This window comes from Phoenix dactylifera, chromosome 2 (genome assembly GCF_009389715.1).
Source record: "Phoenix dactylifera cultivar Barhee BC4 chromosome 2, palm_55x_up_171113_PBpolish2nd_filt_p, whole genome shotgun sequence".
In the NCBI taxonomy this organism is placed as follows: domain Eukaryota; kingdom Viridiplantae; phylum Streptophyta; class Magnoliopsida; order Arecales; family Arecaceae; genus Phoenix; species Phoenix dactylifera.
This window is the reverse complement of record NC_052393.1, coordinates 28,354,435-28,368,224: the sequence shown is the minus strand read 5'-3', so window position 1 is coordinate 28,368,224 and position 13,790 is coordinate 28,354,435. Positions and strand designations below refer to the sequence as shown.

Sequence of the window (13,790 nt, the reverse complement as noted above, 5' to 3'; positions counted from 1 at the left end):
TTTTATGCATTATTTTTTATATATAATGCAATGAAAAGAGCGTTATTTTTTGCTCTCCCCACGTTTCTCCCATCAAACATGAGCAACCTTTCTTGCATGGCGATGCCAAGAAGTCTAAAATCTTATACTAATTACTACGATTACGAGGAAGGTTATGGTCATGAGACCGCGTTAATCAACTGACACGTCTACGCTGACTTCAGAAAGGATCAAGATAAGGTCAAGATTGGATTGTCTTTGGGCATGACTTCTCCCTTGGGACATGGGAATCTTCCCACTGTCCTTCTCAGCTAACTTAAATTGTTGATAAAAGGTCATCTCTTGTGGTCCCAAAATTGGACAAACTTAAGGTCATGACAAAATGTCATGGAGTCAAACCTCTCTCATCCCTTGCAGGTATTTGTACTTTTCCACAATTCCTACCTCTGTTCTTGGCTAATCAATCTTGAGAGGTTGCATCCATTGTTGTCTTGAGAATATTTCTGTGGGTGAGATTGTGAATGTTTGCATGAGGAAATGCTGCTCCCACATTGCTCCCTAATCACTCCGTGGCCAAGATTGAGTTTCCTTCTTCTATGTTTCACATTAAGATGCATGCGTTCATGCAACATGATTTGTGCAACAAGAACCTAACTGACTAGATCTATCGCCGAACCTAGTTTAACAAAGTGCCAAAATAGTGAGCATGATCGCTCGGCTCAAGTGTTACGGAATTAGGTAGTTTAGCCTAAAGCGAAATGTTTTAGCATAAATTAGCATGGCTGAGATCAACTGGGCATTCAAGTCATAATGGTTCCGATACGATTTGGCCACGGTTAGATTTAGTTTGGTTGACTGCAAGTCGACATAATTAGAGTGTGGTTGGCATTCTTTGCATCCTAAATAGTCAATCCGCATTATAAGTATAGTTCATCAGCATTTTATATTGCAAAACACCAAAAAATTAATATGTGAGGCCCATGGGGACGTTTGTTTAGTTCCATATCACTTATTCGCTGGGTAGATCTTGAGTACTTATATAGAATCAAAGAACTTAAATAATACCTTCCGACTAGCTATTTCGGATGAGGTCTTAGGTTGTTATATAATAACACCGACATAATCAAACCATCAATTATCATCTTTCATTATTATGACAAAGGTCATGACTCATGTTGTTTGCTGCTTCTTAGTTTTATTTGAAAAATAAAACAGCTGTTGCTATAATATAACGATCATCATTCATGTCACTGGTCCGGAAATGGATCGGTTAATATAGTGATAGCTATAGAAATAATACTTAGCAGATATTAAGAAATGATATTGGTAATACAAGCAGTAGTAATACTAATCATAATAATACTGTTTTAGTGCATCTAACAGCCATTTATGGATGAGTTAAAACGAAGGAAGGTGAAAACCAGGTCCGGGAATACAAGTGACCATCTAACGGTAAAAACAGACCTTTCTTGACGTTTCCGATTATATAGCCCGACGCCAACGCCGAGAAGAAAGGCCCCCTTCCACTTCTCTCTCTTTCTCTCTCTCTAAATCCTGCGAGTAAGAGAGAAGGAAAGAGAGAGAGAGAGAGAGGCTACAGGAGAAAAGGTGAGGTTTAGGAATGGGAAACTGCGTATCTCCCAGTCCAGGTATTGCTGTTATCTCCTGCCGTTAACTATAGAATCATACAAATTATGTGCTTCCTTTTTCCTTTCTTCTTGCTCACTTCTTTCCAGTTTCTGTTATCTTGAGTAATAAACGTTTCTGAGTAAATTCTTGTTGTTCATTGCACCCTCTGTTTGTGATGGAGGTTGCATATGAAAACTCTAGTTTCTTGTTGTTGTTATTGTTGTTGTTGTTGTTGTTTTATTTTTCACATCATTCCTATTGGATGTAATTCTTACAGTTCATTCCGATTCGATGCTTTTATATAATTTTCTTTCCTTGTCTTCTTGTTAGATTATAAGTTTGTAACCAAAAACGGACAGTTTCAAGCTTTTTGAATTCGAGAACTACCATCTCTCTTCATGGTTAGATGAGCATGCTTTAATTCTAAATATCCAGCATGATAACTGAACAGAAATATTGGAGAGCAATATGGACTTTGTGACTTAGTAAATTGGAATTGGCCTTTAAAGACTAAGATGCCACCTCCTTTCACCTTTCTTTCTCTTCCTTCTCTCTTGCTATGCTCAGGACGCTTGATGACGAAGAGCACCAGCAGCAGCACCTTCGGGCGGTCCACGGGCAGCGGCATAAGCATCGACGAGGTGTACCCAGAGGGCCGCATACTGGAGGTGCCAAACCTTCGGATATTTACATTTGCTGAACTGAAGACTGCCACCAGGAATTTTAGGCCTGACACCATCCTTGGGGAAGGAGGATTTGGGAGCGTTTATAAGGGATGGCTTGATGAGAAGGCTCTCAATCCCTCCAAGAGTATGGCTGGGATGGTGGTCGCCGTTAAGAAACTAAATCCTGAGAGCATGCAAGGATTGGAGCAATGGCAGGTCATAGCTTAAATCCATTCAATTCAGGAAGCCTCTTCTTTCTTATGTGCATATCTAATTCATCCTTGAGCTCTTTTGGTATCATATTTCTGCGATCAAATAGTTTGTTTTAGCTCTTTCATGGATAAGCTTAGGTGTTATCTTTTGAGTAGCTCCTTCCTTGTTCATCGTCACTATTTTTTAGTATACTTCAATTTTCCAATTCACACTTGGATTTTCGATTTACCAATTCTATTTCTCAGTTGTTGCCAATATTCTTTCCTGATCCTGATGAATTCTAGAAATGCGGATGTTTGGTACTTCTCATTTTTTATTAAGATCACATAGTTTGTTGACTGAATATTTTTGTTATACTCTCACATTTTTTGAGATCGACTTCTCAGGATGTTAAGTTCCATTCCAGACATTTCTGTCTTTCATAATATTCTCAGTAAATTTAAGTTGGGTTGGTCTTTAAAATGCGTAGCAATCCTATCTTTAGCTTTAAAAAACTGTTGAAAGATAGATTAGAGAAAGAAGCTAGAGGCATGGCACTTGTTTTTTTTTTTTTTTCTGAATATTACTGTCAATGATTGATTGCTAGGTGTTGTTTGATGGCATGGATATCAGTTTAGTCTATTAGTTTATTTACTGGCTCTATTCTGTGTGGGAATTTGCAGTCTGAAGTGAATTTCTTGGGAAGGCTTTCACATCCCAACCTCGTCAGACTCTTGGGTTATTGCTGGGAGGATACAGAACTTCTCCTTGTCTACGAATTCATGGCAAAGGGGAGCTTAGAAAATCACCTCTTCAGAAGTGAGTCCTGTAACAAAAATTACTGCTCTTAGTTAGTAAAAGGCTGAACTACTTACCATGCGGAACTACCACTTTTTTTGGCTGCAACAAATTACTTGTGCCGAGTAATCAGTCACTATTTTATACTGAAAGGAGACAAACCTACAATGTTATGACCACCCACCTCAATCAACCAAAGGAGGAATATTCTATTAACAGGGCACAACTTATCATTGTGGTACCCTCATCTTCCTCTATTCAACTATATAACTTAAAATCCGATGAAAGATTTCAAGCAAAATTCAGAGCTTATCACTGATAACAAATGTAGATAGACCATCCAGTAGTAATTTTGGTAATGGTGCTTGTTGTGGGGGGGGGGGAGGGGGCCTTGAATTTAGTCCCACATCGGCTAGAGCGGAAAGGTTCCGTGCCTTATAATGAGGAGGGCGAAGCCTTTTCCTTACGAGGGCCCTTTTGTGGGACAAAACCGTGAGGGCAATCCCCCCGTCAGCGCTGGACGCGCGGGCCGGAAACGTCTCCCTTCGTCAGCGCTGGACGCGCGGACCGGAGCGCCCAAAGCGGACAATACCTCGTGGGGGACGCGGTCTCTTTCTGCTCGGCTCGGTTGGGACTAAGGCTGTTGCCGGGGTGAAAATCCCGCAACAGATGGCGCTAGAGGAAGGGCCAGCCTCCTTTCTCCATTGACTACCCTCCAGGACTGTGGGGGCCCGTTGGGGTAAAACCTGGCCGGAACCTTCCCGCTGGGGGGGCTATGTTGTGGGGGGGGAGGGGGCCTTGAATTTAGTCCCACATCGGCTAGAGCGGAAAGGTTCCGTGCCTTATAATGAGGAGGGCGAAGCCTTTTCCTTACGAGGGCCCTTTTGTGGGACAAAACCGTGAGGGCAATCCCCCCGTCAGCGCTGGACGCGCGGGCCGGAAACGTCTCCCTCCGTCAGCGCTGGACGCGTGGACCGGAGCGCCCAAAGCGGACAATACCTCGTGGGGGACGCGGTCTCTTTCTGCTCGGCTCGGTTGGGACTAAGGCTGTTGCCGGGGTGAAAATCCCGCAACAGTGCTCTAAAATGACCTAAAAGATCATGATTATATTCTCTGATAGAATTATGTATTTGTTATTGGTTTCATTAATTATATAGTCCATGTCCAAGGCAATGACTTATCATTTTTGGGCAGAAGGGGCAGGTCTCCAGCCACTGTCATGGAGACTAAGGTTGAAGATAGCCATAGGTGCTGCTCGTGGTCTTGCATTCTTGCATACATCAGAGAAAAAAGTCATCTACAGAGATTTTAAGGCTTCCAACATCCTACTGGACTCAGTATTTTTCTTCCCTATGCCTCCCAAAAAATCAGAAAGTTCTTCTCAAGAGGTACCAAACTAATTGAATCTTCGTTCATTCGTAGAACTACAATGCAAAACTCTCTGACTTTGGGCTGGCAAAGAATGGACCAACTGGTGGAGAGTCCCATGTCTCGACGCGAGTCATGGGAACTTTCGGTTATGCAGCTCCGGAGTACGTGGCTACTGGTATGTATCGCTTTCAGTTCCTCAGCGACTAATTCACATTACTCATGAAAGAAATAATTAGGTTGGCAATCAAACTTCAAAGCTAAAATCATGGTGCTTCATTAAATTTTATCTTCATGATGAAGGACCACTACATGCTTCAGCATCCTTCTACCAAATTTCTCTCCACCAAACAGTGGTCAAATCCTGTTGTAATTTAGCTAGAAGATCACAGTATTGAATTCCAGTCATTCTCCATTAAATTTTATCTTCAGAGCTAAAAGGTGCAACAAGTTAACATCCTTCAGTTGAGAATTCAGATATTGTCAAAAAAATTCAACCAAACCTTTAGCATGGCCTGTACTTGTCCTTCATCTACATCTGGATGAACTGAAAACTTAGCTCAGAGAGATTTAAATGGCATGTTGGCATTCGCCTGTTAAAGATGGCTGCATTTTTTTTGTCAGTTCTTTGAGTTACTGACAAAAGTTTATATGATTCAGGCCATCTATATGTGAAGAGTGATGTATATGGATTTGGAGTAGTGCTTCTGGAGATGCTCTCCGGTCAGCGGGCGCTCGATACAAACCGACCAAGTGGTAAGCACAGCTTAGTAGACTGGGCTAAACCATTCCTATTGGACAGGAGAAAGCTGGCAATGTTAATGGATTCACAGCTTGACGGGCAGTATTCATCTAAAGCTGCTCATCAGGCAGCCAAACTCACTCTAAGGTGTCTTGCTGGTGAACCTAAAAACCGTCCATCTATGAAGGAAGTTGTGGAGACTCTTGAGCATATAGAGGCCATGAAAACCAGAACAAAGGAGTCTAAAGATCTGCCGTCCCAGCGCACCCCGGTGCAATGCTCGCCAATTCATCCAAGGCATGAGGGTGCTGGCTCGAGTTCTCGAGCCAATCATTACCAATCTCCTCGATGAAGATGATGAAATAAGCGCTGATTCGATCGGTTGTGCTTGTAGATCAAGCGCCATTTTTGTTGTCTGTAACCTTAGCAGTCGATTTCATTTTTTACAGTCTTAGCTCTTAGGTGTTCTAGGGGCTCAAGGATGTGCAAGCAATTTGTGTTGGAGTAAAGATGACATCACAAGCCCTGTCTTGGTTAGTTGTACTTGGAGAACAAGCCCACTTTTGTTCCATGTAACCTAACTGTTGTTATTTTTATAGTTCAAAGTTCTATGAAGGGCTATATGGCTTCAAGAAAGCATCAATGATTTGTATGATCCATTTGACAAGGAGGTGAAATTGTTTTCCTTTTTCTTACAATGACAGCATCAGCATGATCAAGGTATGAGAACTTATATATTATTAGTCTGGCTTCTTCCTAAAGACTACTTTCTTATTCTCTTTAATGAGTGACTGAGGTCTTCATTTAACCAGAAAGAAGACAAATCAAACGCATACAAGTCTACTTTATAAAGTATTGCCTGATCTCCCTCTGTTTAAGTCTACTTGGTTTCAGATCTTGATCTTTTTCTTATTTTTTACAGTAATTTAAGGAAAAAGATCTGTTGACCAATCTTTTAATTTTCGGTCCCTCTCCCAAGTCCCAACCGTCACCACACCATGGCCTGTCTCCATTAGAGGGACCGGCCATTAAAAAGCTTCCCTGACGGACCGAAAATTTAGTCAACAGAGGCTGTTTGTTGGAGTCTAGGTCATTAAATTTCCCCTATTTTTGCAGCGAGGGGGCAAAATGGAGCTAATGATGTATCCATAATTCAAAAAATCTGATGGTTGACCATGACATTGTAGACCAAGATCCGCAATCTCGGTATCGGATACAATATCAGTATCTTATCGGTTCGGTACGGTATTGTGCGGTATATTTTTGCAAAAAAATTGCTCTCTAACTACTTTCTCAATTTTTATCTTGGTACGATCGGTACGTACCTTGATATGCCTCGGCATGAATGATATGGAGCTTGTAGCAACTTGAAGGTAAGTTTCGTATCAGTTTTCTTCCAATATAGTATGGTATGTTCCGTACCGGGCGATACAACAAACTATGTAGATTTTAGAAGGTATCCTTCTAGTCTAAGAAATGGTGGTTGATTAATGTACATGCAAATAAGGATCAGTATAAGGGCAACCCATGACATATGTAATACTGAAAAGACAAAAATAAATATTTATGATTAAAAATACTATAAATATTAATAAATCAAAAAATAAAAAAATTAATTTTATTTGTTTAGTACAATAATAATTTTTAGGAAAAATTTAGTAACTAGAAATAGCTAGTTGCCATCCTTCATCGTCATCGTTGTTGTCATAAATCATTATCATCAAAGAAAGCGAGAATATATATTTATATATATAGGTAGTTGTAAGCAATATCCTTAAATGAGTATGTCAAAACTTGTGAAATGGATTTAAATAATTAGCAATGGAATTACGTAGGAGTTGCAGTCTGCTAAGCTTCTACTAGACCTAGACCTGGCCCCAGTCCAAAACTTAACATAAATATGCTAGGTAGGAACCCAGTTTGCATTTTAGCTTGGCCAACTCCAAGAAAGAACCAAATTAGGTTTTCTTAAAATTCGATACCTGAATAGAACATCTGTTAATTTGTGCATCAACTTAAGCCCAGTTTTCTTTAATTCATTCCTTTCTCTTTTTTTAATTATTTTATTTGGTAAACTGGCCTCACTATAGTATCGATACAAGTATAAATACACCACTAAACTCATCAAATCAAATACCTTCCAAAAGCTATTGTAGAAATTAAGAAATGCTACTCCACGGCATGCTCACCCGCAGGCCAGATTTCTTTCAAGCCAGGTATTTAGTTTAAGTTAATTTGGCCCATTGGCATCTAGGAAATGTTTTCATACTAAGTATTCAAGATGACAAAAATCTCTAGAAAAAATAAATTTTAAATCTAGAATAGAAATAAAAGTTTTAGTTTTTTTTATGTAACGCATATTTTTTCTCTCTAAGTTCCAATGTTTGTACCGGACTTCAAAAGATTAATCATGTAAAATTTTATAGAACACTAATTATATCCTAAATGTAACAACCAAACTTTATTATAAAGTTGGCTTTGTGTGAGGCGTGGTCCATCTAGACCGATCGGCCTGAACCGTGCTAACCCTGCCTATAGTTTGGACATGCCCCTTGTCATGCCCCGAACCCGCCACCCGGGTCGACCAAATGACACGACCGCACACTCCCTAGGGCAGAGCCCTAGAAAATATGTTAGGTCTGAAAATTTATCATAATTTCAATATCCGTAAACCAAAATGATCTCATTTAATAACAAATAGCAAAATTGGTCAAATTACAAAATTTAATCATCCAACCAGCATCAGTGATGTTCTATCTATTCATCCATTTCCGATGTGATTTCAACTATAGCCCAGCAACCATAGCCAAGTATTAAGCTACTTGCAACTTGCAACTCTGAAAAGAAAAAGAGAGAGGGTTGTGAGCTTTACAACCCAGCGAGAATTCCGAACTACTACACCATAAGTAATAAAAAATAATGAATTAAAAACACCAGATAAAATGAATAGCGTATCAATATTCAGAAAGCTCATACAAATAACATGCACACTATTATCTTATCATAGAAGCATATATAAACGTATATATCTCAAATGTAATCAATGGTTCAATAACAGTTTTTTATGTCATGTCATCCATTTCTCATTAACTTGATTTTCAGGTTTCATATCAATCATCTTTCGGCTTTGGTCTAAACAAGATCATGCCTCAGTCCAAAATTGACAAAATTTCATGCATAAGCCCGTGGACATTATCCCATGCATAAGCTCGTGGAGGCTATTCCATGTGCAAGCCCGTGGACGTTATCTTATGCATAAGCTCGAGGAGGCTATCCCATGCGCAAGCCTGTAGATGCTATCTATACATAAGCCCGTGGAGGTTATCCCACATATAAGCTCATAGAGGCTATCCCATATATAAGCCAATGGATGCTATCCCATGCGTAAGCCCATAGACGCTATCCCACACATAAGCCCATTGACGCTATCCTATGCATAAGCTCATGGAGGCTATCCCATGACGAAGTTAGTTCAAACCATATTTTGTCTGTTTGATTTACATATTACTCTTATCAAATCAATTTCCACTTATACAATGCATTCTCTCAAATTCAAGGTATTTTATTCATGTAATTATGTTTTCAATATCTGATACATATAATAACCATACAAGTATACTATATCAGAAATCGTATAAAATATATTCTCACATACCAAACTAAATCCATCGATGGAAATATCACGATGCAAATCCTCACATGCACAGTATCGGTACAGTACAATTTTTTTTTCGTGTACCGAGTGTTAATACGCCACCGATACCGGATACCAGTACCGAACCAATATGGTATGGTGCGCTCTGTACTATCCAGTTTGGACCGATACGGCGTACTTTGGATGTACATCCTAGTGAAAATAGGCTCCTAACCCTCTTCAGAAACTTCACATTGTGAAATCATATGGCTACCAACATTTGTTTTCCTAATCATTTCAGCATAGTCCCTTAGTTTTCCATACGACAGCCTTTCATCTCCTTCAATAATTTTCCTGGCCCTCCTTTTAGCTCTGTACACCGAGCTCCTACTCACATCCATAGCAATATCTTTTCTAATACGAGCCTGTACAGCAAATACCTCTCATGTACCATTATTCCTAAACTCATCCAAATACTTCCTAGATGACTCAACTTGGGAGTTGGAAAATGTTCTCCCACATATACAACTTTACTGAAATGTTTTAATCTAGAATGTTAGCTCACCCTTAATCTTTGATGTATATATTCTCCACCCACACTCATTTTTCCAGACAACAGATATCTTATACCCCTTCATTTAACTTAAACTTAAAATCAGTGGACTTCCTTACAGCATACTCTCTCAGCGCAGCTCCATAGACAGCAGCATTTGTAAATTCCATCCCCAGCCATAACTCTGGGTTTGTCGTGTCAGCATCTTCATTAAATTCAGGGTCATCCTTCCTGTCCTCATTAGAAGACCTATGTACAGTTCTTAAATCCTCATTGTATAGAGGATCCTCAAGAAAGTCATCTAATGAGATATTTTCTCCCTCTGTAGATGGCCTTGCAGCATCAAAATCTTTAGGAGGGGTGCAGAGGAAAAATCACCACCATCAGAAAGAGGCTAGATGTCCTAGACTTGAAAACGTCATCATCATTGGGTCCTTCAAAACCCTCATTTACCAAACTTACTTCATTATCACTGTCATGTCCATCTCTATTTCCATCCCCTTCACCACCTCCATGACTTGCCCTATCCTCACCCTCTACATGTCTCTCATCACCCCCTCATCTATCCCTACATTATCAGCCACAACCTCTTCTTCATGCCTGTCATCAGCCCCCTCATCTACCCTCATATTCTCAGCCTCAACTGCCTCATCATGTCTCTCATCAGCCCCCTCATCCACCTCTAAGTCAACAAACTGAGTAATGGCCTGTGCATCCACAACCACATCCTGAGTCTCTTGGGTCCCATGAAACTTACCCTCTTGGATGGCTGTACAACTCTCTCACAGATTCAGTGGCAGCATCCCAGTCTCCACATTAGAGCACAATGGTAAATACCTTCCACTCTAGATGTAATTCTAACATATACATAGCATCTTTATCACTCTCTAAAACCCTTAATCCATGGTCAAGATTACCCTTAGGTACCATAAAGTACATATCACTGGTAGATGGACACCCTAGATCAAAACAAATACTTTGGAGTTCGAAGAAACTTATGAGGTCAGGATCCACATTATCAGAATAGTCCACCTCACCTTTAGTATACTTTGCATTTGGTGCTAGCACTCCTCCATGGTGGATGTCAAAGTAGAATATCTATCCTCAGCCATTTATGCAGCCAAAGTAAAGCAATTGTTAGTAATTGTTTAGCAACAACTAGGTATATAAAGAAAGGAAACTAATCATTGGACAGAACAAGAGCAAAATGGAACCACTGCATAATCATTGAAACTAATCCAACCATTGCAATAAACAATTTCACATACACAAGGACCACTACATCATCATTTAAACTACGCAACCACTGCTAAATGGGACCGACCACTGTAATAAACAATTTTACGTATATAGGGACCACTGCATAATCATTTAAACTAATCCAACTACTGCTAAATGACCATCGCAATAAAAAATTTCACATACAAAGGTAACATAGCATAATCATTTAAACCAATCTACCACTGCTGAATGGGACTTCCTAATCCCAAGTTTGATATGTTGAAAACAAAGAGCTTAATCCTTATACAACTCTTCTCAAAAAACAAAAAGATTCGTCTCATAAAATCCAAAATCAAGAAAAAAAACAACATACCTCTTTGTCGATTTTCAGCTTGGCTTTCCGCTTCGATTAGATGAGTGGAGGCTTTAATTTGGTAGAAAAATCTTTGATTTGGAGAAACACGTCGTCAATTTGTGATTTGGGGAAGAACAAGGTTTCAAAATTGCACAAAATCACATGAAAAAGAAACCCTCGATGCTATTTCATTGCAAAAGTGGGTAATGGAGAACGATGGAGGCCTTGTTTGGGGGAGCTGTTAGTAGTAGAGCTTTTGGAAGTAGAGCTGTCTGAAGGAGAGCATTTATAAAAAGCTATTTGCTGTTTGGTAACTACATTTCTAAAGTGCTATCGCACTTTAACATGTGTTTGGTAAACAAACTAAGAAAATACTTTTGTTTGACAAAATGACCATAAAGAACATTACCAGTATTATACAACAGAGCATAATAAAATATAATATGTATTAATACATAAATATATGATATAGTATAATATTAATGTAATGTAATATAATATTATTATAATATAGTACTATAATATTATGTATTATAGAATAATAATTTAATATAATATTAAATTATTTAACATAACATATCAATATATTATGATATAATGTAATATAATATTATATTTATAGTATAATACAATAATAAATATATAAAATATTATAATTATTAGTGTAAATTAATTTTTCATCTTTCTAATGATCATTTATCTCTCTAACAAATTTTCTAGCTAGATAATAAAATTGGTTAAATAATTACTAATATTTTTATTTATTTATTTATTTAGATCAGATTATTTGCCACTCACTCATTATTTATTTATTTATTATTTTATTTCATTGAAATTATTATTTATATAGGGGGGTCGCTAGCCATGGGTGGTGGCCGGCATGGTGGCTGCCACCATGGGCAGCCACGAGCTCCCAAAACAAAAAAAAAAGAAAAAAAAGAAAAGAAGAAGAAGAAGAAGGAATAGAGGCGGCGGCGTTGAGAGGAAGAAGAAGATAGAGAGAGAGAGGGAGAGGATGGGTGAGAGAGGAAGAGGCGGGATGAGGGTTTTAGGAGAAAAAGTGTGATTTAAATGGGGGTAATTAGGTCCAAAAAACAGCTTTCCGACAAAGCTGAAAACAGCGTTTTCGGAAAGCTCCAAATTGGAGCTTCTCCTCAAAAACTGTTTTCAGCTTCCCGCAGAAGCTAAAAAAGCTTTTCAAAATTTTTACCAAACATTTTTTTATTATCTAAAAGTACTTTTGAAGGACCAGAAAGTACTTTTTGGCCCTCCAAAAGCTCCCCCAAGGCCGAAGTATGATAGATTTGAACTTAGATGGGTTAAGTGCTACTTTGCAATCCACATGTGGGATTAGTGAAATCAAGCCTAACCTCAGATGGGTAAATCATAATTATCCCTAAATAAAAATAAAACTTTTGTGGCCATGGTTTTAAAATGAACATCTTAACTAATTAATTAACTCAAAAGCTTAAGATGATAACAAATGGATCAGAAATACATATCAAGCTTTATAGCCTATGTTCACATGGGGCCAAAATCACACAAGTGGATACTAAAATAGAGGTACGGTGGCAACTGGATTAAATAAATAAATGCGTCAGGCCTAAACCTGATTGGCATGAAAAAGAAAATGGAAGGAAGCTCATCTTGGATAAATAAAAGCTCAACTCATAGGTCATATGAGCCAAGCAGAGCGAATTTTTTTAACTTGAGCTTGATCTACAGCTGAGCTTAAGCAAGCATTTGAAATACTAAGCCAAACCTGATTAACCTAATAATTGGCTTGGCCTTTTTGCATCCCTAGTTTCTAACACCCATCCAATTTATTAATGTAACAAATTTAAAGTATTGCGAATGACTTTGGACATAGGTTACTGGTACCCAACCTATAGTGACTTTAATTGCCAACCAAAAAATTTGGCACCCACCACATTTGAGGTATAATCAAAAGCGTCCATGACCAAGAGAAACCTTCTCACTAGTCAACAATAAGTAACCTAGAACTCACATATTGTGTACTAAGCAAACTTTTGTCTAACCATCATAAATATTATTTATATCATCAGTAGACAATTCCTTTATTTTGTGTTCAAAACTACCATCTATTTAGACATTTAAATGTATTCTGTAAAGTCAAAACTGCTGCATGAAAGAGAAAATTACCGTCTATAGCGTCATTTACTTAAGGTGCATTTGGTTCGCAACTGGAATCGGAATTTAAAAATCCCGCGAATTAACTTGGGTTACAGGTGTGGTTTTAGGTGTATTGACTGCATCTTTTGGTGTAACTGGTTATTCCTTACCTCGGGACCAAATTGGTTATTGGGCAGTCAAAATTTAAATTGAAATCATAATAGATTGAAAATAGAATTGGAATGGTCATATTCCCCGGAATTGGAATGATCATATTCTCCGATGCGTTTAGTTCATGATATCAGAATCAGAATAAAATTTAAATACTAGATAAGAGCCCCATCCAACCAAATAGCTGGAATGGAAGCTATTCATTTCCATTTCCATTCAAGCCCAACTCCCTCTAATACAAAATGCTCCAAAAGTATGTACCTCACTTATTCAATCTTATGGAAACTACTTTTAACATGTATAATTTCTTGAGTGATCGCAACCTTTTACTTAGCAAGCAAAAAGTCCAG

General features: G+C 38.4%; 1 protein-coding gene across 2 annotated transcripts; it reads left to right on the top strand.

Annotated features, from left to right (window-relative positions):
• Positions 1–1,506: 1,506 nt before the first annotated feature.
• Positions 1,507–6,009, top strand: LOC103720922 (probable serine/threonine-protein kinase PIX13). Of its 2 annotated transcripts, none has more exons than XM_026809937.2 (6): positions 1,507–1,628; positions 2,176–2,489; positions 3,149–3,284; positions 4,461–4,600; positions 4,686–4,809; positions 5,292–6,009. In XM_026809937.2, exons 1-6 carry the CDS (start codon positions 1,601–1,603, stop codon positions 5,723–5,725), a joined length of 1,176 nt encoding a protein of 391 aa, XP_026665738.2. In that variant the 5' UTR covers positions 1,507–1,600; the 3' UTR covers positions 5,726–6,009. The 2 variants fall into 2 exon arrangements, with proteins under 2 accessions (XP_026665738.2, XP_017701611.2); XM_017846122.3 differs by having other exon boundaries at positions 4,458–4,600.
• The last annotated feature ends 7,781 nt before the right edge of the window (positions 6,010–13,790 follow it).